Genomic DNA, 23,334 nt, shown 5'->3' on the forward strand with positions numbered 1-23,334 from the left:
TGGAGAGATGTCTATTTAGGTCTTCTGCCCATTTTTTGATTGGGTTGTTTGTTTTTCTAATATTGAGCTGCATGAGCTGTTTATATATTTTGGAGATTAATCCTTTGCCATTGATTCATTTGCAAATATTTTCTCCCATTCTGAGGGTTGCCTGTTCGTCTTGTTTGTAGTTTCCTTTGCTGTGCAAAAGCTTTTAAGTTTCATTAGGTCCCATTTGTTTATTTTTGTTTTTATTTCCATTACTCTAGGAGGTGGATCAAAAAAGATCTTGCTGTGATTTATGTCAAAGAGTGTTCTTCCTGTGTTTTCCTCTAAGAGTTTTATAGTGTCTGGTCTGACATTTAGGTCTTTAATCCATTTTGAGTTTATTTTTGTGTGTGGTGTTAGGGAGTGTTCTAATTTCATTCTTTTACATGTAGCTGTCCAGTTTTCCAGCACCACTTACTGAAGAGATTTGTCTTTTCTCCATTGTATATCCTTGCCTCCTTTGTCAAAGATTAGTTGACCATAGGTGCGTGGGTTTATCTCTGGGCTTTCTATCCTGTTCCATTGATCTATATTTCTGTTTTTGTGCCAGTACCATATTGTCTTGATTACTGTAGCTTCGTAGTATAGTCTGAAGTCAGGGAGTCTGATTCTTCCAGCTCCGTTTTTTCCCCTAAGATCGCTTTGGCTATTCGGGGTCATTTGTGTCTCCATACAAATTTTAAGATTTTTTTGTTCTAGTTCTGTAAAAAATGCCATTGGTAATTTGTTAGGGATTGCACTGAATCTGTAGATTGCTTTGGGTGGTATAGTCATTTTCACAATATCGATTCTTCCAATCCAACAACATGGTGTATCTCTCCATCTGTTTGTGTCATCTTTGATTTCTTTCATCAGTGTCTTATAGTTTTCTGAGTACAGGTCTTTTACCTCCTTAGGTAGGTTTATTCCTAGGTATTTTATTCTTTTTGTTGCAATGGTGAATGGGATTGTTCCCTTAATTTCTCTTTCTGGTCTTTTGTTGTTAATGTATAGGAATGCAAGAGATTTCTGTGCATTAATTTTGTATCCTGCAACTTTACCAAATTCATTGATTAGCTCTAGTAGTTTTCTGGTGGCATCTTTAGGATTCTCTATGTATAGTATCATGTCATCTGCAAACAGTGACAGTTTTACTTCTTCTTTTCCAATTTGTATTCCTTTTATTTCTTTTTCTTCTCTGATTGCCGTGGCTAGGACTTTCAAAACTATGTTGAATAATAGTGGCGAGAGTGGACCTCCTTGTCTTGTTCCTGATCTTAGAGGAAATGGTTTGTTTTTCACCATTGAGAATGATGTTTGCTGTGGGTTTGTCATATATGGCCTTTACTATGTTGAGGTAGTTCCCCTCTATGCCCACTTTCTGGAGAGTTTTTATCATAAATGGGTGTTGAATTTTGTCAAAAGCTTTTTCTGCATCTATTGAGATGATCATATGGTTTTTATTCTTCAATTTGTTAATATGGTGTATCACATTGATTGATTTGCGTATATTGAAGAATCCTTGCATCCCTGGGATAAATCCCACTTGATCATGGTGTATGATCCTTTTAATGTGTTATTGGATTCTGTTTGCTAGTATTTTGTTCAGGATTTTTTCATCTATATTCATCAGTGATATTGGTCTGTAATTTTCTTTTTCTGTAGTATCTCTGTCTGGTTTTGGTATCAGGGTGATGGCCTCGTAGAATGAGTTTGGGAGTGTTCCTTCCTCTGCAATTTTTTGGAAGAGTTTGAGAAGGATGGGTGTTAACTCTTCTGTAAATGTTTGATAGAATTCACCTGTGAAGCCATCTGGTCCTGGACTTTTGTTTGTTGGAAAATTTTTAATCACAGTTTCAATTTCATTACTTGTGATTGGTCTGTTCATATTTTCTGTTTCTTCCTGGTTTAGTCTTGGAAGGTTATACCTTCCTAAGAATTTGTCCATTTCTTCCAGGTTGTCCATTTTATTGGCATAGAGTTGCTTGTAGTAGTCTCTTAGGATGCTTTGTATTTCTGTGGTGTCCGTTGTAACTTCTCCTTTTTCATTTCTAATTTTATTGATTTGAGTCCTCTCCCTCTTTTTCTTGATGAGTCTGGCTAAAGGTTTATCAATTTGTTTACCTTCTCAAAGAACCAGTTTTTAGTTTTATTGATCTTTGCTATTGTTTTCTTCATTTCTATTTCATTTATTTCTGCTCTGATCTTTATGATTTCTTTCCTTCTACTAACTTTGGGTTTTGTTTGTTCTTCTTTCTCTAGTTCCTTTAGGTGTAAGGTTAGATTGTTTGAAATTTTTCTTGTTTCTTGAGGTAGGATTGTATTGCTATAAACTTCCCTCTTAGAACTGCTTTTGCTGCATCCCATAGGTTTTAGATTGTCATGTTTTCGTTGTAATTTGTCTCTAGGTATTTTTTGATTTCCTCTTTGATTTCTTCAGTGATCTCTTGGTTATTTAGTAACGTATTGTTTAGCTTCCATGTGTTTGTGTTTTTTGTGGTTTTTTTTCCCCTGTGATTGATTTCTAATCTCATAGCGTTGTGGTCAGAAAAGATGCTTGATATGATTTCAATGTTTCTTAAATTTACTGAGGCTTGATTTGTGACCCAAGATGTGATCTATCCTGGAGAATGTTCCGTGTGCACTTGAGAAGAAAGTGTAATCTGCTGGTTTTGGATGGAACGTCCTATAAATATCAATTAAATCTGGTCTATTGTGTCATTTAAAGCTTGTGTTTCCTTATTAATTATCTGTCTGGATGATCTGTCCATTGGTGTAAGTGAGGTGTTAAAGTCCCCCACTATTATTGTGTTACTGTCGATTTCCTCTTTTATAGCTGTTAGCAGTTGCCTTATGTATTGAGGTGCTCCTACGTTGGGTGCATATATATTCATAATTATTATATCTTCTTGGATTGATCCCTTGATCATTATGTAGTGTCCTTGTCTCTTGTAACATTCTTTATTTTAAAGTCTATTTTATCTGATATGAGTATTGCTACTCCAGCTTTCTTTTGATTTCCATTTGCATGGAATATCTTTTTCCATCCTCTCACTTTCAGTCTGTAAGTGTCCCTAGGTCTGAAGTGGGTCTCTTGTAGACAGCATATATATGGGTCTTGTTTTTGTATCCATTCAGCGAGCCTGTGTCCTTTGGTTGGAGCATTTAATCCATTCATGTTTAAGGTAATTATCGATATGTATGTTCCTATTACCATTTTCTTAATTGTTATGGGTTTGTTTTCGTAGGTCCTTTTCTTCTCTTGCGTTTCCCACTTACAGAAGTTCCTTTAGCATTTGTTGTAGAGCTGGTTTTGTGGTGCTGAATTCTCTTAGCTTTTGCTTGTCCGTAAAGCTTTTGATTTCTCTGTCGAATCTGAATGAGATCCTTGCTAGGTAGAATAATCTTGGTTGTAGGTTCTTCCCTTTCATCACTTTAAATATAGCATGCCAATCCCTTTTGGCTTGTAGAGTTTCTGCTGAGAAATCAGCTGTTAACCTTATGGGAGTTCCCTTGTATGTTATTTGTCATTTTTCCCTTGTTGCTGTCAATAATATTTTGTCTTTAATTTTTGTCAGTTTGATTACTGTGTGTCTCAGCATGTTTCTCCTTGGGTTTATCCTGCCTGGGACTCTCTGCGCTTCCTGGACTTGGGTGGCTAGTTCCTTTCCCATGTTAGGGAAGTTTTTGACTATAATCTCTTCAAATATTTTCTCGGGTCCTTTGTCTTCTCATTCTGGGACCCCTATAATGCAAATGTTGTTGCATTTAATGTTGTCCCAGAGGTCTCTTAGGCTGTCTTCATTTCCTTTCATTCTTTTTTCTTTATTCTGTTCCACGGCAGTGAATTCCACTATTCTGTCTTCCAGGTCACTTATCTGTTCTTCTGCATCAGTTATTCTGCTGTTGATTCCTTCTAGTGTATTTTTTCATTTCAGTTATTGTATTGTTCATCTCTGTTTGTTGTTCTTTAATTCTTCTAGGTCTTTGTTAAACATTTCTTGCATCTTCTTGATCTTTGCCTCCATTCTTTTTCCAAGGTCCTGGATCATCTTCACTATCACTATTCTGAATTCTTTTTCTGGAAGGTTGCCTATCTCCACTTCATTTAGTTGTTTTCTGGGGTTTTCTCTTGTTCCTTCATCTGGTACACAGTCCTCTGCCTTTTCGTTTTGTCTACCTTTCTGTGAATGTGGTTTTCGTTCCACAGGCTGCAGAACTGTAGTTCTTCTTGCTTCTGCTGTCTGCCCTCTGGTCTGAATAAAAGTTCTTTGTGAAAAAAATAGAAAATATCTTCAGACGAGATCTTAAAAGTTACCCATTATCCTTCCACTCAGAGAGGACCAAAGTTCTCTCAAACTTTGTACCTATCCTTCCACATTTTTTCCTATATACACACACATCACTTTAATTTTTGGAGGCTGATGCTATATATGTTGTTTTGGAATCTGCTCATCTGACTTCATGAAGTTCTTTCAGTCAGGATTATTTTTGTTGTAACATAAAACCCAACCCGAATAGCATCAGCAGCAAGAACACGTATTGTCTCCCGCAGTGAACTCTGGAGGGAGGTCGGTTCCAGGACTGGTTAATTCACTGGTCCGACAGGGTTGTTAACAACTCAGGGCCTCTGTCTTTCTGCACAGCAGGTTGGTGAGGCCTTCCCTTGTCTCAGAATTGCTGCAGCAGGTCCGAGCACTGCATCCTCACATAATGGGAGGCAAAGGCCAGACCGTGGGAAGAGGGTGCTTCCCTTCTTTCAGTGACTGAGTGTGAGGAAACAGTCCTGGAAATTCCCTAAGATGTTGCTTCATTCTCCTGCCGGAATTGGGTCAGAGGCCCATTCCTCAGCATTCTCAGGCGAGGGGAGTGGAATGACCATAAATGGCTTCATCTCCCCTCAGCTCCCCTGGGGGTCAAGTGGAGGTCATGGGGCCCTCAACTTTGTGTGTGACCCTCCCCTGCAGCTTTCTGGCCTCTAAGGAAAATACTTCTTCCCTGGTTTGCTCCCCTTCACCCTGAGTGTTTTTTCTAGACATTGAGAAGGTTGAAATGTGAATGAAAATACCCAGTCCCACTCAGGCTCTGCTCACCTTTACTACCAGGGTTCCATTTCGTCCAGGCTGACACTCTGCTCATTTCCCAGCCTCCCCTGCAGCCATCGGTGGCCTGGGAAGATTCTGCTTTATATTTGCCAGAGGCCCATCACTCCAGTGCCGCCTGTTATCACACCTGCACAGTTTCATTAGGGTGGAGGAATCCTTCTCTGAACCCAGGTCTCCGTCACAGGGGGAAGGGAGCTGAGGGCCACGTGCGCCTCCTACGAGCCCTGCTCCCTGACCGGGTTCCCTGCCTGACGCCAGCAGGCATTGGTTTGGGCGTGCAGTTGGCAGTCCAGGTAGAGGAAGGGTCCAGGATATGATTTATTCTCCCCCCACCCTTCCTCCTTTGGCCTGGGGGTGGGGGTAGGGGGTGGGGATGCATTGCAGGGTGGAGAGGAACTAGAGTTCCGGTTCTGGCCTCCCTGTCAGGAGGCTCGTGCCTGGGGTCAGGACAGGTTCTTCTGCCTGGTTTTGTTTATATCACGTGTATGTTTTGTTTGCACCTGTTACCGTAAGTAGCTTCAGCTGCCTTCTGGAAGCATGAGAGAGTATAAACAAACGGAGCCTCCAGACTCCCCATAGATACCGCCACCAGCTTCCATCTGACTCGCACGGCCGTGTGGGTTTAGAGCCTGGTTTCAGTCAAAGGCCTACCAGGGGCCAGTCTGCAACCCCAGCAGGGAGGAGGGCGGCTAGCCCAGCAAACCCCAGGGAGGACAAGTCCCTCGCACCTGTGAGGAAGCAGCTGTGGCTGGAGGCTGGAGGCTGGGCCCGAGCTGAGCCCTCCTGCTTGGCCTCACGTCCTCCTCACTGAGGGACTGTGTGCTTAGGCCGTTCAAGATGGCTGTCTCCTGCTCTCTGCACATCCCCTGCTCGAGCAGCCCCTGCTTCCCTCACGTGACTATCCAGTCCTCTTAATCATAGGGCTCAATTAGTTCCTGGTAACCGAGCCCACCTGACATCAATCCCCCCTGTAAATGGCAGCCTCCTCCCGATGTGGTGAGGACTGCTGCCGTGTCCTGGTGTCCTGTCCGACGGCTGCTGCACGCCGTGGGGTTTCGCTCCAGGACCGTTTAAGATCCCTCTATCCAGCAAACCGTTCATGTCTCTGTTGCTGTCTCTAGGCTCTTTCTCTGGTCTCAAGGCTGGGCAACTACAAGGCTTGTGGGCCTGCGGGGTCCAGCCCAACAGGGACAGGGGCAGGAATTGGGCCCCAAAGCCCGCACTCCTGCCCACTAACCACTGCGTTCTGCCAGGCTTCTGGCCGCGAGAGCCGGGCAGGCGTGGACAGAGCCGAGTCTAGGGGGGCGAGACCCAGGCCTCTGCAAAGCCACGGAACACAAACACAGAAAGTGGGTCTGATTCAGCAGCATTCATTTTTATTTCTAAATAAGAATCCAGTGACATTACTGTTTTCCATCCATTTCTGAATTCTTTAAAGAGTCCAGTGAGACGAGGTAGAGGCTCCAGCAGAGCAGCTGCAGGTCCCTCCACCTCCGACCCACCTTCCCCTCCATAACCCGCAGCCCCACCAAGCAGAGCAGCAAATCATTTCTCAGGAACCAGGACCTAACAACTGCCTCTCACATCTTACTTGGGGGAGGGCAAAAGAACAAGCCTGACCTTCCCAATAGTCCTTATATCAAAAAGCTGTACTTAAAAAATCCTTCATTTTTACAAAGAAAATTAAAAGAATACAAGATTCTGATGAATCTTGAGAACAAATCAAGCTTTGCAGGAGCTGTACTGGAGAAAATGTTAAAGCCTTTGGTAGCCACGAACCTAACCTTCGGTAGTCAGCCGAGCGAGTGAGGAGCCATCCCTGGCCCATGGGCCTCCGCGGCTCCTTAGAGCAGCGCTGGGGCCTGGAGAAGTGGCTCTTCCGCATGGCTGACCAGCTCCTTGGACAGGGGCCCCTAGCGCTGACGGGTGACCTTTCTCTCTTGACCACCGCACTGCACAATCCCCATCGATCCCATGGCTACGGGGCCCACGGCTGCGCTCCGAGCGCTCAGCTCTCTTGCCCTGAAGCCAGGACGCTCACGCAGAGCAGCTGGGAAAAGACCAGCTCCTGGGTAGGAAAAGCCACAAATTTTTTTTCCCTCTGGGATTAGGGACTGTGTCGGCTGGGGTGAGAAAGGGTGAAACGGGGTGGGGGAAATTAGAAAGTCTTCTTTCGTAACATGGGCAATGACGGTGAAGTCCCTGAACATCCAACTCCATTTGTGTGAGAAATGACAGGAGACTAAGTGGAAGGGAGTGTGGCTGCTTATCCGAAGCCGTCACTCTGACTGTGGTGTTTTCATTTAAAACATATTGCCTGGGGCTTTGGAGACCGGGTTCCTGGTAGAACAACTTCTTAATGATTCTGGCTGCTCTACTGGGAACGTTTCAGATAATTTCCTACCCACCACCCAGCAGGAGAATCACATGCCTGCATTCTGGAGGGAATGGGGAAGGAGCAAAGGATCTTTCCTCTTTTTTTGGCATTTGAAGTCCTGACAGTCAATCATTGCTGTTGAGAGAGATTCCTCCTCCCACTAGAATCAGGGGTCAGTTCTAAGGCCAGAGCCCCCCTAAGCCACGCCTGCACCTTCCCGCACCTTCGGTGGCCCGGACCTGGCTGAGGAGAAGCCGGTCTCTGCCCGGCCCCACCCTCACTCTCCCCACCGAAGCAGAAGAGGGATTCTGGCTGTGGCCTCCCCACTGGGGACTTTGCCACATGTGTGGACCCCCGTGGGAGTGCAGACCTGAGACCCCGGAAGGCCACCTTAGGCGAGGGCTTGAAGGAGAAGGCTCCCCACTCACCAGCCTTTCCACACGCCACTGCACACAGAGGAGTCTGCAGGCAAATCAGGGCCTCCCTAGGCTGACTTGGGGTACTCAGGGGCTGCCAACATTCTGGGCCCCCAGCCTCACGTCAGCCAGGGCCCAGCCGGCATTCCCAGTGTGTGGCCTGGGGGAGAGCGTCTGCCCCTGGGCTGAGTGAGCCCCAGACGATGGAACTGAGCCACCTTCCGCCTGGCTCTGTTCCAGCTCAGCCCGAACTTGGTCTCCGGGGACCTAGGAAAAGCCAGCTTCTTCTCCTGGGAGGCCTCACACGCCAAGCCTCTGAGCATGGTTACTCCCAGAGGTCCTACAACCACAGGGCTGCAGAACACGTGATATATTCCAAGTCCCAAATCGTAGGGCCTGCTGCGGAGGGGCTGCTGGGGGAGCATTGGGGTGGGGCCTTAGTGCTACAGGACACCCCAGCTCCCAAGACGGCACGTCTTCAGAGTTCACTGGCTAGCCAACCAGCTTCCCCAGAGGCACGCACTGACCTTACAGCCTTCACCTCCTCCTAAAGTATTACCTTCTCTCTGTGCTATACTTCTCCTGTCCCATGGCCTAGACCTAAAAGAAAACGTGTGTGAAGTTATAGTTATGCTGGATTTTTTTAATCTTCTAGGCATTTATTGCCCCAAACAATAGAATTATTAGGAATGCTAAAGGTAGACAGCAGCAATTTTTGATTCTTAGGCAAAGACATCTGAAAAGAGTCTCCCAGAGGTGAACAGACAGATGGCTGAGGCACACGGGGCACCCTCCTCGGCGGGGGAATGCCCTCCCACGCTGCTAAGCCACTACTTGGCCAGCAGAGGGCAGGAGCAGCTCACGGGACACCCAGGCTGGCGCTGCTCCAGGCCAGGCAAGACTCCCCCAGCCACCTGCACACAGCCAAGCCTTGGGGACCTCGCCCCGCCCCCGCGTGCTTCTCTACTTAGTGTCACTCTCAGGTCTCAGCTAAAAGTGGGAGGACAGGTGGGACCTGGTGACAAAGGGCAGTCTGAACTGAGAAGATCCTGTTTTCATTATTTAATCTGTGAACTCACAGCCAAAAAAAATTTTTTTCCGGCAAGCTATTGAGTTTACAATGCAACTTACACCTCGGAGATCAGACTCTGAATTTCAGGGGGAAAAGTCAGTGACTTATGAATTGGAGAATGAGAGAACAATCTGGCCTCTGATCCCTGCCCCCTCCCCCATCCCCTTATGGACAAAGGTCCCCTCCCTTTGACCTCTTCTCTTTTCCACTAAAAAGAAACAGGAAATGACGGAGACTGGAATTATGCATGGCATTAATCTTCCAGTGGGGATATTAGGTGAAGTAAAGTAATCCTATTTGGCCCAAATTACGGGGTTAAGGTGGGAGATTACAAAAAGAAATGATCATATTTTAGCTCTATCAAGTACAAATTTACTTTTCATGCATAAAAAGGAAGCCATGTGCCCTCCTGCCTGATTGGCTTTACGCTTACACTTCTGGGGCAAGGGAAGGGGTTAGGGCAGGGGTCTGGCCTCGTGGGCTGGGTACATGGGTCCTGGAGGGTCCCGAGGTCAGTCCTTCCTCACATCCAGAGCCACGCTGCCTGAGGCTGAGAAGATGGAAACATATTTGCCGCCAGCCCAAGGTCCACGCTGGCCCACTGTGTCCGAAACAGAACCAAGGACATGCACATGATGAATTAAACCACGCCAGAGGGTGCTGAGTCCCGAGGCTCCAGCTGAGACCCTGAGCCACATATGGAAACTGCCAGAGGCCTGTAGATGGGCACAAGCAAGCAGGTAAAGACTTGTTAAAGGGCCGGTGAAGGGGGTGGATGCGGGGAAGTCAGAAACTCCATGTCCTCTGGACATGACTGGCAGCTCCTCACCTTGAGATGGCCCGGGGGCCCGGACCATGGGGCCGGGGCAGGGGTGTGTGTGTGTGTGTGTGTGTGTGTGTGTGTGTGTGTGTGTGTGTGTGTGTGTGTGTGTGTGTGTGTGTGTGTGTGTGTGTGTGTGTGTGTGTGTGTGCAGCCGGGGCAGGGGTGTGTGTGTGTGTGCGCGTGTGCGGCCGGGGCAGGGGTGTGTGTGTGTGTGGTGTGTGTGTGCGCGCACGCGCAAGCACTCTGTGAGCGAGTCCTGAGGTAGCAGTGGCTGCTCAGGGATTGCAGGTGAGACTCAGATGCATCTGGCTGCAGGCCACTGGAGTCCTGGGGAGGGGTGGCAGAGGAGGAGCATGGGGACAAATGGGACCCAAGATGGTAGAGAACTGGGAGAGGGAAAAAAAAAGATGCCGATGAGCACTGAAGGTGCAGCAGGTAAACGGTGGGCAGAGCCCAGGAAAAGGGGCCTCTGAACAAACAAGGACCACTGAGTAAGGAATCGAGGTCAGGGAAGGGACTGCTAGGCTCTCACCACTTTGTAAAAGTGCATGAATTTAAACTGAATTCTAAGACAGCAGCTGCTGGCCAGCATAAACCCTGCAGACTTTCCTTCTAGAGGGTGCTCTGACCCCACAGAATAGGGTTGCTCACCCCCCTAAAAAACCCAGGGATACGGCTTCCATTGGGGCTCTAGAGAGGTACCTGTGCCCTCGTGCTCGGTTCCAGTGTAAACATTCACAGTATTCCCAGAGAAGGGCAGTAGCTGCCTGCTGCCCAGGGAGACAGCCTGTGAGGTGCCAATCAGAGGTAAAGAGAAAAAGGTCACTCAGTTTCTCTTTCTCAGGGAGTGCAAGCGACATCACGAAGGGGAGTGTGAGGTTTTCAAGGTTTCTGAGCCTGCCGCTTAGGTGAGAACCGCTGCTGCTGAGGGCGGAGGCGCCTTGATGACGCACAGGGAAGCGGCGGCCGGCTCCTCGCCCTGCTGGTACCGACACCCGTCCAGCAGGGAAGGGCCCCTGTAATGAAGGCAGTGGCCAGGGATGGCGGCAACGGCACACCACGCTCCCGGGACGCCCTGCACAGTGGGTCCACAGCAGGATTTCTCCTCTCAGGTACCTCGGCGTGACAGATGACTATTCCCCGGCTACAGAAGCAGAAGGAAACATTTACCTGCAAAGGTGGTCCCTCCAATCCGCGGGCTGGGAAACCACCCTGAGGGCAGAGGTCCAGCCCAGTGAGGAGCGGGGAGAGGGTGCTTCAGGGCAGTCGGCTGGCTCCAAAGACCTGGGAGGTCCTGGGTTAAGACGACAGTGGCCTGTGCGTCACCCTGCTTCCATCCACCCCAAAGAACTGCCAAATGCACACGCCTCGGGGGCCCTTGCTGGGTGTCCGTCCTGGGAGCCGTGGGTAGGCTGGATGGCACTGCTGCGGCCCCGGTTGCCCGGGAGCCACGGCGTCCCGCTCGGTCACAGCAGCTCCTGCTCGTCGTCCTCGGAGCCTGAGGGGCCTTGGCGCACCTCTTCGTACCACTTGTTGGTGAGGGTTTTCATCTGGATGCGCCCGTGGTGGAGGTCCTGGGGCGGGAGACACAGCAAGCCCTTGTCAGTGGGTCTGGCTCAGGGTCAGGGTTGAGGAAGGGAGGAGACGGGAGGCAGGGTGCACGGCCACAAGCAATTTCAAAGTGTTAACTGACTAACCGCAAGCTGGGATCATTCTTTGTGGGGGAGGAGATAACGGGAGGCGTCACCCTGGAACAGGAGTAGGAGGCAGGATGGCATGATGTTAAAAAACCTGGCCTCTGGAATCAGACACACTTGGGCTCTGCTTCCAGCTTTGCCACGTACTGGCTGTGTGACCTCGGGGGGTTACTTCACTTCTCTGGGCCTCAGTCTCCCCGGCTATCAAGTGAGACAACTCGCTGCATCTACTGCATGGGTTGCTGGGAGAATGAAACGAAGCAATCATGAAAAACGTCTGGTGCAGCGCCTGGCTCACAGTAAGAACTCACGTGCTGACAGCGATCCTGACTGCTGAAGGAGGGAAAACGGGGCTCAGAACCAAAGCGGGGCAGCAGCCAGGAGAACCCCTCCCCAACCCTGCACGGTGCAGGATGACGGTTTCAGCAAAGCAGGCCCAAGCTGGTCCCTGAGTGTGTCACTCACTGTCAGGCCAGTGGTGCCTGGAGGGATGGAGCGAGAGCCCTGAGCCTCGGGCCACTGTCCGAGGCCCTGGCAGGTCTGAAATTCCTCAGCTCAGATTCAGTAGCCGATCAACGTCCCAAGTCTATCATCCAGGAAAACCAAACTGGGTTAACAAGTCTATTATTAAACTAGCACTAGAGACTTCCCTGGTGGCGCAGTGGTTAAGAATCCACCTGTCAATGCAGGGGACACGGTTCGAGCCCTGGTCCGGGAAGATCCCACATGCCGCGGAGCAACTAAGTCCGTGCGCCACAACTACTGAGCCTGCGCTCTAGAGCCCGCGAGCCACAACTACTTAGCCCACGTGTCACAACTACTGAAGCCCGCGCACCTAGAGCCCGTGCTCCACAACAAGAGAAGCCACCGCGATGAGAGGCCCACGCACCGCAACAAAGAGTAGCCCCCGCTCGCCGCAACTAGAGAAAGCCCGCGCGGAGCAATGAAGACCCAACGCAGCCAAAAACAAACCAACCAGCATTAAATATGGCAGGAAGGAAAAACAGCAGATGCAGAGTGCCGCAAGCACATCCAGCCCGCGAGGCTGGGAAGGAGAGAAAGCTGAGTGGGGAGAGGCCCCCACCCAACCCGGCATGTGGGTCTTCCCTGCCCACCCTGCTCTTGGCCACTGCAGGCCCTGAGGGAGGAAGGCAAGGGACCCCTGGCCTGCGTCCCACCTCCTGGGTCAGCCGCCGCGTGAAGAAGGGGTTCAGGTACTTGGCGTCCAGCCACAGGAAGCCTTTGAGGTCCTGCCGCCTGATGTAGTGGGCTTCGTACTCCTCCTCAGTGAGCTCCGACAAGTGCTCCGACTCGACGGTGTTGCCCTGCGGCGGGTGGGGAAGGCAGCCGAAGGCTCGTCAGCTGACACCTGCCTGGAAGCCCTCACACCACCCAGCCTACCTCCTCGCAGCTCTTCACCCCGGCCCCCGTGTCCCCAACCCTAACGGTGGCAGCAAGAGGCCTCCTGGGAGCCTGCAGGGAGGCGGGAAGGTGTGTAAGAACACGATGGACATCCAGGAAAATCAGAATTGTGAATAAGTTGGAAGCTCAGGGCTGGGGCTTGGTCTGTAAGTTCTCCAGGTGGCTGTCTGTGCGGCCAGGACTGGGAGCTGTTCTAGGCTGTCTCTTTACCAGTGAACTGAACGAGGGAGGCGGCTCTTGTCGTTTTTTGCCTGCAGAGGCCCACTCTGGGTACATTTGCTGGTCATGTGGATGCAGCGGGGAGGGATGTGGAGAGGGAGAGAGGGAGGGAGGGAAGGACCACCCACCCTCTGCAGGGGCGACCAAAGGCAGTTTTGCATTGCCGCCCCCAAGCGCAGGTGTACCCTGGGTGTAGGAGGTGGGAGAGAGGGAGGGGCAGGGAGGGCATTTCCCTGCCATGGAGCAGTGCTTCTCAAACTCTGGCCGGCATCGGAATCATCTGGAGCTTGGGGAGCCACAAAATGCTGGGCCCACTAGGCCCACCTGCAGTTCCTGATTCAGCAGGTCTGGGAGGGGGCCCAAGAATGTGCATTTCTAACAAGCGCCCACCGATGCTGCTGGTCCAGGAACCCCACCTTGACAACCAGTGATGGAAAGTGGGGTGGTTAAGAGTCTGTGTGACCACAGCTGTGTGATTTGGTCTCTCTGTGCCTCAGTGCTCTCATCTGCAAAATGGGGATCATGAGACCATCTGCTTCCTGCAGGTTATCAGGGACAGTCCAAGGAGAGCGCAGGCACCACAGAAAACATGCCCTAAACAGCAGCTGCTCCCCGCTGAGCACACATCCTGGTTCTACCAGAGCTGTGCTTGGCCAAGTGTGGCTGCACCTCCCGGCAATTCATCAGAAATGCAAATTCTTTGGGCACCCACCCCAGACCTGTAAGACCCTGGAGCCCTCCACCAATCCTGACACCCACTAAAAGCTTTGAGAACCTATACTTGAGCTTTGGTTAAAAACAGACAAGAAGGCTGGTGGATGGGGGTGGGGGGAGAAGGGCTACGGAGAGTGAGGAAAGTTCTGTGAGCCAGCCCTGCCTGAGGTCATCTGAAGGTTCTCCCAGCAGCACAACTCTGGCTGGAGAGGCCGCGGGCAGAGACTGGAGGCCAAGATCCGCCCAGACTGGACTTTCCAGAGTGAGAAGTGGGCCACATCCCCTTTCCCCACCTCTGGTTGAGGATTTCTGTGCCTTCCATGGCTGAGTAAAGTTACTGATGGCCTTGAAAAAGGGAACTAGAAAAAGATGCATTTCTGCAAACGCGTGTGCATGGAGCAGGGGGTGGTGCAGGAAGGCAGGACAAGAGGCCAGGGCTCCGCAGCCAGGGCCCGAGGGAACACAGGGCAGGAAAGGCACAATCACAGTGACTCAGGGCAGGAGGGTGGCTTGGAGGAGGCAGAGGTGGGCAGGGGTCCGGGGGCCTCGGGCTCGCAGCAGCTGGCCCTGGGCACCTTCACCCCCAAATCATGCCCTCGCCTGTCCTCAGTGGAGGGCCCTCTCCCGTGACCCTCCAAGCCTCTGTGAGCACTTTCCCCTTCTTCAGCCCCAACAGGAGGCTTTTAGTAGATGCTAGGGAATGATATGATTTTGTCATTTTGTGATTTTGAAACCCTCCTTCCAGTCCCGGCCTGATGGGGTGGTGTGGTTACTGGCAGGGGAGGAGCGTTACTGGAAGAGTCTGCTAGGGGTCCACGTTCCTACGCCACTGCCTCCGTGGCTTCACGAGGCTGGCAGACAACCCACCCCCCAAAGAGCCACGCTTCAGACCCTGAGTCCAACCTCCTTGTCACTTTGGGAAGCTGGTGCGTACATGTGTGCATGTGCCGTGCGCCTATGCGTGCGTGCCCAGGGACGGATCATCCTCAGATCGTGTCTCGTTTCCCCATTTTCTGGCGGCAAGTGGGGACCCACCCTCTGCCCCTGCCCGCCCGCCTGCCTGCCCGCCCGGCCGGCACTCACCATCTTCTCGGTCTTGCTGAGGTTGACGTCCTTCTTGTTCCTGCGGCGCGCCCTGGCGTCCTCGATGTCCGCAAAGCGGATGAGGGGCATGGTGCTGCCGCCCAGCAGCAGGATGGTGAAGAGCACGATGCTGATGGTGGTGGTGCCGATGAGCTGCCGCTTCTCCATGGGCTCCAGGTCCAGGTGCAGGCTCAGGGCGTAGGGGATGGCCCCCCGCAGGCCTGGGCGACAGTGAAGGGAGTAAGAGGGACGGAGGCAGGCGGGAGGGAGCAGCGGTTCTCGGGGGATCTGGGCCCAGCCCGGCACCACGGCTGCTCGACATTCTAATGCACTCACTGGAGAGTGTGAACTCAGCCTGTGAGGCTCTGGGGTGTGAGAAAAGCAGGCGCAAGGAACGGAGGCTCACCTCCATTCCCACTTCTCAGGGCGGCAGAGCGGATCGGGTGAGGTGACCTGCCCGGGCTGTGACGCGCCGGGCGTGTGCGTGTTGAGGATTTATCAAGCCCAGCTTGATAAAAAGCTTACGTTTTAGAAACACGACAGCTGGTGCAGACAAGCCTTCCCTGTGTGTGCCCAGCCCTGTGCTACGCGCTCCGCGGGCACGACCTCATCCGATTGTCACAGGAAGCCCTGTAGAGCTGGTCCTGTTATTCTCACAGCGCACAGATGAGGCGCCGAGACTGAGAATGAGGTGTCCTCCCAGGGCCACACGCTTTACTGGCAACGGCACAGAATGCCATTTGCCCAATGCCCACTGTAGTGGAGGATGCCACCCCCGCGGTGGCCAGCGGCTCAGGGGACCGCATCACGGCCTCTCCCTTACTTCCTGTTTTGGTTCCCTGGGAGGCTGCTGGCTGGACTGAGGGGTATGGACTGAGCTGGGAAATGGCACTTTCTCTCTAAAAAACTTCCTGGCTTGCCTGGTGCCATACAGGGGGGACAGGACCTCCCAGAGCAGCAGGGAGGAGAGACGTCAAACGAGGACTCGTGAGGGTGAGGGCCTGAAGGAGAAGGGAGGGCGGGCCGAGCACACAATGACAGGATCTGACCCAGACGTGGAGGCCAGCACATCACAGCATGATGAGGGGCTGGCTGCTGCAGCCCAGACCCTACATGGGGACACAGCGGGGCGGAGGGAAGGGGGTGGAATTAAAAGAGACACGGGGAGCAGAAGTAACAGGTCACAGGAGCGAGGGGAAGGTGGGGTGACCAGGGAAGGGAAGGGCCTGGAGGATGCCCAGGTCCTAGGAGGCTTGCTGCGCGATGGTCTGGGCACGGGGTCAGGAGTCTGGCTCCTGGGTCCACCCCCTGGCCCCCTGCTTTCCCTGGGGCCTCCCAGGCTGGCACGAGGAACTAGACACAGGCCTGCCATGACGGTGGCCCGAGGATGAAATGCCTTGGCATAGGACAGCACGTGCACACAGTAAACACTTCGTAAGAGGCAGCCACGTGTTACTGTTTCCTGTGGAAGGAAGGGGGATGCTGGCAAACAAGCAGGTTGGGCAGGAAGGTAAGTTCCGTCCTAGACAATGAGATTGCAATAGCTCCACAACATCCAAGGAGGATTCAGACACTGGAGTCTGGATCTCAGAGGGAAGGCCTGGTCAGAGGAAACAGCTCTGGGAAGGTGGGAACCAGATGGAAGTTGAGGCCACAGGACAGGTGAGCTTGTGAGAGCGCAAGAGATGAAGCAGGTCTGAGGCTGAGTCCTGAGGAAGCCAATATTTACTGAGGTGCCGGTAAAGGCAGATGGGGACCTGGACAGGAGCCTGAGGAGATCCCAAGGGAAAGGAGGGGAACCAGAGCATGGCCTGGAGGCCAAGGGAAGAGGAGAAGAGGGTATCCTCCCAGTCAGAGGGCAGGTCGGTGGGAGGAAGGAGCCCCAAGCCAAGGCGGCGGCGGGGGTGAGGGCTAACCGGTGCCCGCCAGGCCTGCCTGTGGGAGGCTGCTGGTGACCCAGGCGAGGCCAAGTCCAGCCCTGAGGACAGGAGGTGAGGAAGTGGAGAAAATGGGCAAGAAAAGCTCGCTCAAGAGGTCTGGCCACGATAGGAAGAGATGGGGAAGCAGCTGGAAGGGATGAGGAGCAGGGGTTTTGGCTGAAGTTGTTGGTTTTCTGCGGGGAAAAGGAGAATCTTCCACTGTTGAATGATGGAGGGGCCAGTGGGACAGGGTGAGGATCCAGGAAAGAGGGCGGGAATGGATGGAGGGAGGCCTGGACAGCCTGAGGACACCCGGAACCAAGAGCCCTCCCTGTTTAAAACCACCAACCACTTCCCTGTAGAGTCTCTCACCACACCCCCCAACCCCCAAAGAGCTCACATACTTTGTAAAATGCCTGATACATTCCTTAGATTTTCTTCCAGATTTTCAAGACCTTGGATCAACTACTTTACGATTTTTTCCCCTCACTGGCAAAAAAGATTAAGAAAAAAGTTTCTCTCACTGTACCCACATATATACACACCTACCTACCTATATCTGTCACACACACACCTATGTATATATTTTAAACAAGGTCTTTTGAAAAAGAAGAGAAATCTGCGAGAAATTTACAGATATGCTGTTGGAGAGAAAACAGCTTACAAAGCATGTTGCTATACCCTGACCCACACAGAAATATTTTAATTATAATATTTAAACAAGAAAGCACAAAGAACTGGATGTATTGCTCCTAAGTAAATTTAAAGATGTCTACGGATCCAGTTCTTTAGGAGTCAAAGATTTATGGAATCATTTCCATCCTTTAAAAAGTAGAGGAGGGCTTCCCTGGTGGCGCAGTGGTTGAGGGTCTGCCTGCCAGTGCAGGGGACACGGGTTCGAGCCCTGGTCTGGGAGGATCCCATGTGCCGCGGAGCAGCTGGGCCCGTGAGCCACATTTACTGAGCCTGCGTGTCTGGAGCCTGTGCTCCGCAACAAGAGAGGCCGCGACAGTGAGAGGCCCGCGCACCGCGATGAAGAGTGGCCCCCGCTTGCCACAACTAGAGAAAGCCCTCGCACAGAAACGAAGACCCAACACAGCCGTAAATAAATAAATAAATACTTAAAAAAAAAAAAAATCTATAAAAAGTAGAGGAATATGGGATTGAACAGCAACTGAAATGGCCAAATAAACTATCAGAACTTAGTAACTGAATGAAAAAAAAATCCAAATCTAGCCTGTAGTACAAAAAAGTTTAAACTTTAACCTTTTTATTCTGAGCCCCTTGTTACTTCAGCCTAGAAAGCGCTCAGGTGGGAGCGGCGCCGTGCCCACCTTGCCCTGGGCTGCCCGTCTGTCCAGGAAAGAGTGGAGGGAAGGAGGGCAAATCCTGGCTCTGCTTCCCGGGGCCCCTCGTCCCGAGCAAGTCCTTTACCCTTGAGCCTGAGCTTCCTCACCTGTAGAGCAGACACGCACCACCCACTTCCTGCGCTGTGGGGAGGGGTACCACCTGCGAAGGGCCTCGCTCAGGGCCCGCGTTATAGCAGGCGCCCTTAAATGGGAGCACGTGCAACTTGGGGCTGATGAGGCAGGCTCGTTTTGCAAGGGCTCCGGGGACAGGCACGTGCATTCTCCGCAGGGCCTGTGCCTTTATAACACGCACTTTCCCTCCACCATTCATTCAAGATTGGGCTTACCGCTGAACCACATGATGAACATCATCTTTGGCGTGATTTTATGATCACGGAAGAAATTCAGGAGGTAGGAGAGAGGGAAAATGTTCACCGCTCTGCCAAACAGCACAAGCACCTGTTAACAGCAACAAACTAAGTCTTAACATGGAAACCTCTGGTTCTTCAAGTTGAAGCTTGTTGAGGCTAACACAGACCTGGTAACACACCCATTATAAAGGCAGCATCCCCTTGTCATCAAAGACATGAACTCAGTGCTAGGCAGAGACCCAGGAGATGCCAGTTTCTATGTGTCTGGGAAAGGATTAAAGCTTTGTATGTTACGTTTCCATTGTCAGAAAGAGAGGACTAACAAGGTATCAATGACAGCTTTAGTAATGTCAAGAGGCCGCGCAGAAGTACCCAGAGATTAATTTAAGGGTAATCTGGCTCCTCCAGATGTGCTCCACTGTGGGACGGGCCTGCACTAATCATTCCCAATGGGCTAGCTCTGGAGGAACAGACAAGGTATTCCTGCCTCTCCCATGGGGGCCCCACTCCTCAGGGAAAGGAGCGAAAACTGAGAAGCGCCTACCTATGTCCGTAAATGCTGCTCCCTGAGCAAGAGGAATGCACAGGTGGGTTCTAACAGGAGGTCACATACACCCTGTCTAGCCAGTTGCTTGCCATGGCTTTTGGTTCCTAGCCATCTCCAAAGGCATGTCGATTTTAACAAAATATAGCTTTATGTAAAGTCTAAATCTTATCTAAGTGGCTTCTTAGAACTACTTATTAATTTACTTCCATTTTCTTCATCTTGTTTCTCACCATAACTAACTTGAACAGAATAATATATATATATACATTCTAAGGCTCTAAGTTTATTCTTTTAACCAGCATGAATTGAGTGTGCTTTGGACTGTTGTGCCTTGGAAGGTCAAGTTAATAATTACCCACAATCATCTAACATTTATATGCCAGACAATGCTCTAATCATTTTATATGCATTATCTTGTTCAATTTACATCCTTCCAAAGGTCTTATGAGGTAGGTATTACTGTCTCTATTTTAGAGACAAGTAAACTGAGACAGCGAGAGGTTAAGTATTAAGTAACTGGTCTAAGCTGACCCAGGCAGGAAGTGGTGGAGCCAAGTCCCAAACCTGGCTCAGTCCCCAGAGCCCATGCCCTTGACCACTGGGTGAGTCTAAGGTAATCCATCTGAACGGCACAGGCCGTCTCTAGGAGTGCCAGGGCCAGACTGACCAGTTGCTCAGGGGAAAGTGAGTCACCACCCCAGGCATCGCCTCATTTTTCTTTCCCTCCCAGCTCATGGCTGAGATCGCCACCTCCCTGTTTCACCCACTGAAATCTAATCCTCCATTCCCACATGTGTGTTTCAGCGTTGACCAAATGTGGCCCCTTTCACCCAGTGACCACATTAAAGGCTACTATACTTTCTATAAAAGACTTTTGCTGCTGTTTTCTTGTCCTAAAACCTGAGTTTGGAGGACACATAACAGTGACAAAAGCAATGAGCTTGTGCCGACTAAGGTAGAAGCACCCAGATTGCAAGGAGAAACACCTTTTTCTTTAGGGTTCCTTATCTTCTCTGCCTCAGGTTCCCCATATGCCAAATAGGTAGGCCTCACTGGTTTGCACATGGTAGGTGACAGTGATTTAAAAGAAAAAGCCTGCCTCTCAATAGCTGTGTTTTGTTAAGTGGAGCTGGTAATAAAAGTTGACTCAAGATGAATTATGGTAACTCAACAAGGTGTGCTTTGTAAGTGCCTTAAATTAATAGAGGATCTAAAAAGACAACAAACAGATCAAATTAGGGACAGGAGTATAAATCAGCAGGAGGACCTACGGGAAATGGGTTCACACTGACGGGACAGAGACACAGGAGGGACACAGACGAGGGACCTGGCAACACCAGGCTAAATGCCCAGATGTTAGCCATTCCCGTCACTTTGATCAGAAGCCTGAGGGAGTTGGACCTTTGTTTTAAATGCTTAAACATTTATTTTTCTCCTATTCCATTCCCAAGATCTGATTTGAATGCAAATGATTAAACTTCTATTTTCCTTTTTTAAAGGTACATTTTAATTTGTCTCCTACTGCCACCAACCCTCTCTCGTCCAATTACAACACTGTTTCCCAAATCTTCTCAATGGTTAAGAATCACCTGGGATGATGATTCCTCCAGATGAATCTCCAAAGGAGGTAAGGGCCTCGTAATCTTTACCTTGAACAAGTGTCCAAGGTCATGCTTATAAATGGACACATTTGAAGGAAACCACAGCAAGAATTAGGTATATTCATTATAATCATCCAGAAAAAGTAGAAAAGAAAAAGAAATCATCCCCAGTTCTACAACCACTGTGAACATTTGGCTGCATTTTCTTACATATTTTCTTTTTTCTATGCATGCTGTTTTTACATGGTTATGATCAATTACACATTCAATTCTGAAATCTGCTTTTACTACCTAACGTTAAAAACTGGTAATTTTTTTTTTTTTTTAATGGCTGCGCCGTGCAGCCTGCAGGATCTTAGTTCCCTGCTGACCAGGGATCAAACCTGTGCCCCCTGCAGTGGAAGCTCGGAAGTCTTAACCACTGGACTGCCAGGGAAGTCCTGAAAAAAATGGTAATTTTTAAAGAAGACTATAACAATTCAAGGCCACTTAAAATTAAAACCAAGCAAAAATTCTTTTCTAGGGATATTTATTTACTTAATTCCATCCCTTCCCATTTATTGTATGTTCATGGATTTTTAACAAAAAGAAACTTTAAACAGAAGGTTGTCTATGTAGCTGTTGACTTTGACCAGTTAACAGTTACATAAATGAATCCAGAATACGTGGTTATCGATCTACAAATAAGTAGTTAAATAAAAAACAAGGAAAATACTTACTATGCACCAGATGACAAAGGAAATTTCAAACTTGTGAGGGAAACTAAAAATGGACAGGCCAAGAAATGCAAACACACATGTTTCTGAAACAAACCAAAGAATGGATTATTCAGCCTCAACTATTTTCTTCCAATACAGCACGGGATTGTTATGCAAGCAAACATTCAGAAGTTAATCAGAATCCAGTATACCACTTTGCTTATTTTCTGGAAAATCCTGCAACCAGTACCTTGGCAAACTTGTCCTTTGATTCTCTCATTCTTTTCTATCACATAAGCAACAAGTGCTTGCTATTCAGAATCTCCTAATTTAATAAGCCAGCTGTCAAATACCCATGCAAATAAACACTCTCCCACCCGGGGACGATGATAAATATATGAATCTGTCCATTTGCTGAACACTGCGATTAGCAAGGATCCCAACTGCGGCAAAGTGGCAAAAATTCAGAGCAAATGACTGCAGACGCCATGTGACTAGTGTGAAAGGGCCCTTTGTTAACTTCCTTGCCAGAGCGGACAAAGCCAAATGACTGACTTCACATATTTAATGTTGCCACAAAGTTTAGAAGAAGGCTTACACCCTGCAGGATTTGCAGGAAGAAATACATTTCAACTCTTGGCTCCACTCCACAAGTCAAAGAGAGTCTGACATTTACTCTTGCTGTACAAGCAGTCACTTGTGTATCCTAAGAAAAAGCACCTTAGAAATTCCTAGCACTAGGCTCCCCGCTTAGACTGTGACATCCTCCAGAATAACCGTACAGCCAGGGAGACAAAGACACTATTTTAAAAGTTGAGCATCATAAAACATCACGGCTGTTTTAAAACATTTCAGCAATGTTTTTTTTCTTCAAATGTGTATCCTTTTAGAATAAGTCCACAAGCTGGACAGTATACTTACCCTTCTACTCCTTGAATGTTTTTATCAAATATTTTTGTCATCTTTCGAAATCAGCTTATTTAGAACACATTCAGATCTATGTAATGCTTTTCCCTGGTGGCATGAATACTATTATGTGGATACGTCACGGTTAATTTAATGAATCCTTGATGGGTATTTAGACTGTTTCTATTTCTGATATTGAAAAAGCAACAACAAACATCCCTGTGCACAGACTAAATTCCTGATGGTAGAATCGCTGGGTCAAAGAGTATGTGCCTTTTAAATTCAGACTGATGCTGCAAATGACTCTCCAAAAAAGATGGCATCAATGTATATGCCCATCAACAGGGCCTATTTTCTATACGTTTGTGCCAGAAGTGGGGAATCACCAAACTTAAAATCTGATGGGTACAAAATAGAATTTGATGGATGTTTTGCTTTACATTTCCTTATGGTGAGCGTGTCTTCCGCCATGACTTTCTGAGAAGGGTGCTGTGGAAACAATACCCACTGGGCCAGGAAGAGACAGACCGCTTCCAGACGCACTTCTTAGCCATGAGACGGTGCTCAGGTCATGTGACCTGAGACTCCCTGTTTGTGGAATGAAGTCTCTGCACAGCTTGCCCCCGACTCCCAGCACGTGACAGTGTGGAACTGGTGCTTCGAAATGAGACAGCCCACAGAAATGCCAGGGGAGGTGCTGATGATGACAGGCAGAGCACAGCCACTTGGGGGCCGGCGTAAAGGGACAGTGTGAGAGTGGTTCCTTCACTCCCAGGTGTAAACTAGGGGCAGGTACATGATGGGTTCATCAGACTGTGATGCATAACTGAAACTGCTTAAGAGAAACAGTCATCACGGTGTGGCCCAGGCCAACGGTGACACCTCTAATTCAGGATTTGCCTGAGACACGTCCTTCAAGATGCTCTTGTGAACAAAGGATCCTGTGGACAAGTTTGGAAAATGCTGTCACTCTGTCTCTCTCTTAGAAATTCACAATGCACGTTGGCGG

The 23,334-nt window shown here is 49.6% G+C and overlaps 1 protein-coding gene across 8 annotated transcripts in view; it reads right to left on the reverse strand.

Moving 5' to 3' along the window:
• Positions 1-6,470: 6,470 nt before the first annotated feature.
• SLC9A8 (solute carrier family 9 member A8) overlaps positions 6,471-23,334 on the reverse strand; it is a 71,987-nt gene continuing 55,123 nt past the window's right edge. For 5 of the 8 annotated variants that reach the window (XM_061210184.1, XM_061210181.1, XM_061210182.1 and 2 more), the window contains 5 exons: positions 21,441-21,523; positions 18,550-18,661; positions 14,935-15,155; positions 12,675-12,821; positions 6,471-11,373 (listed from right to left, as the gene is read on the reverse strand). In XM_061210184.1, coding sequence (XP_061066167.1) covers positions 11,266-11,373; positions 12,675-12,821; positions 14,935-15,155; positions 18,550-18,661; positions 21,441-21,523 — 671 coding nt within the window. In that variant the 3' untranslated portion in view covers positions 6,471-11,265. Of the gene's footprint in view, positions 11,374-11,496; positions 11,548-12,674; positions 12,822-14,934; positions 15,156-18,549; positions 18,662-21,440; positions 21,524-23,334 lie in introns of all 8 variants that reach the window. The other 3 variants (XR_009703574.1, XR_009703573.1, XM_061210183.1) reach the window with 3 other exon arrangements.

This window comes from Eubalaena glacialis, chromosome 13, assembly GCF_028564815.1.
Source record: "Eubalaena glacialis isolate mEubGla1 chromosome 13, mEubGla1.1.hap2.+ XY, whole genome shotgun sequence".
Taxonomy (NCBI): domain Eukaryota; kingdom Metazoa; phylum Chordata; class Mammalia; order Artiodactyla; family Balaenidae; genus Eubalaena; species Eubalaena glacialis.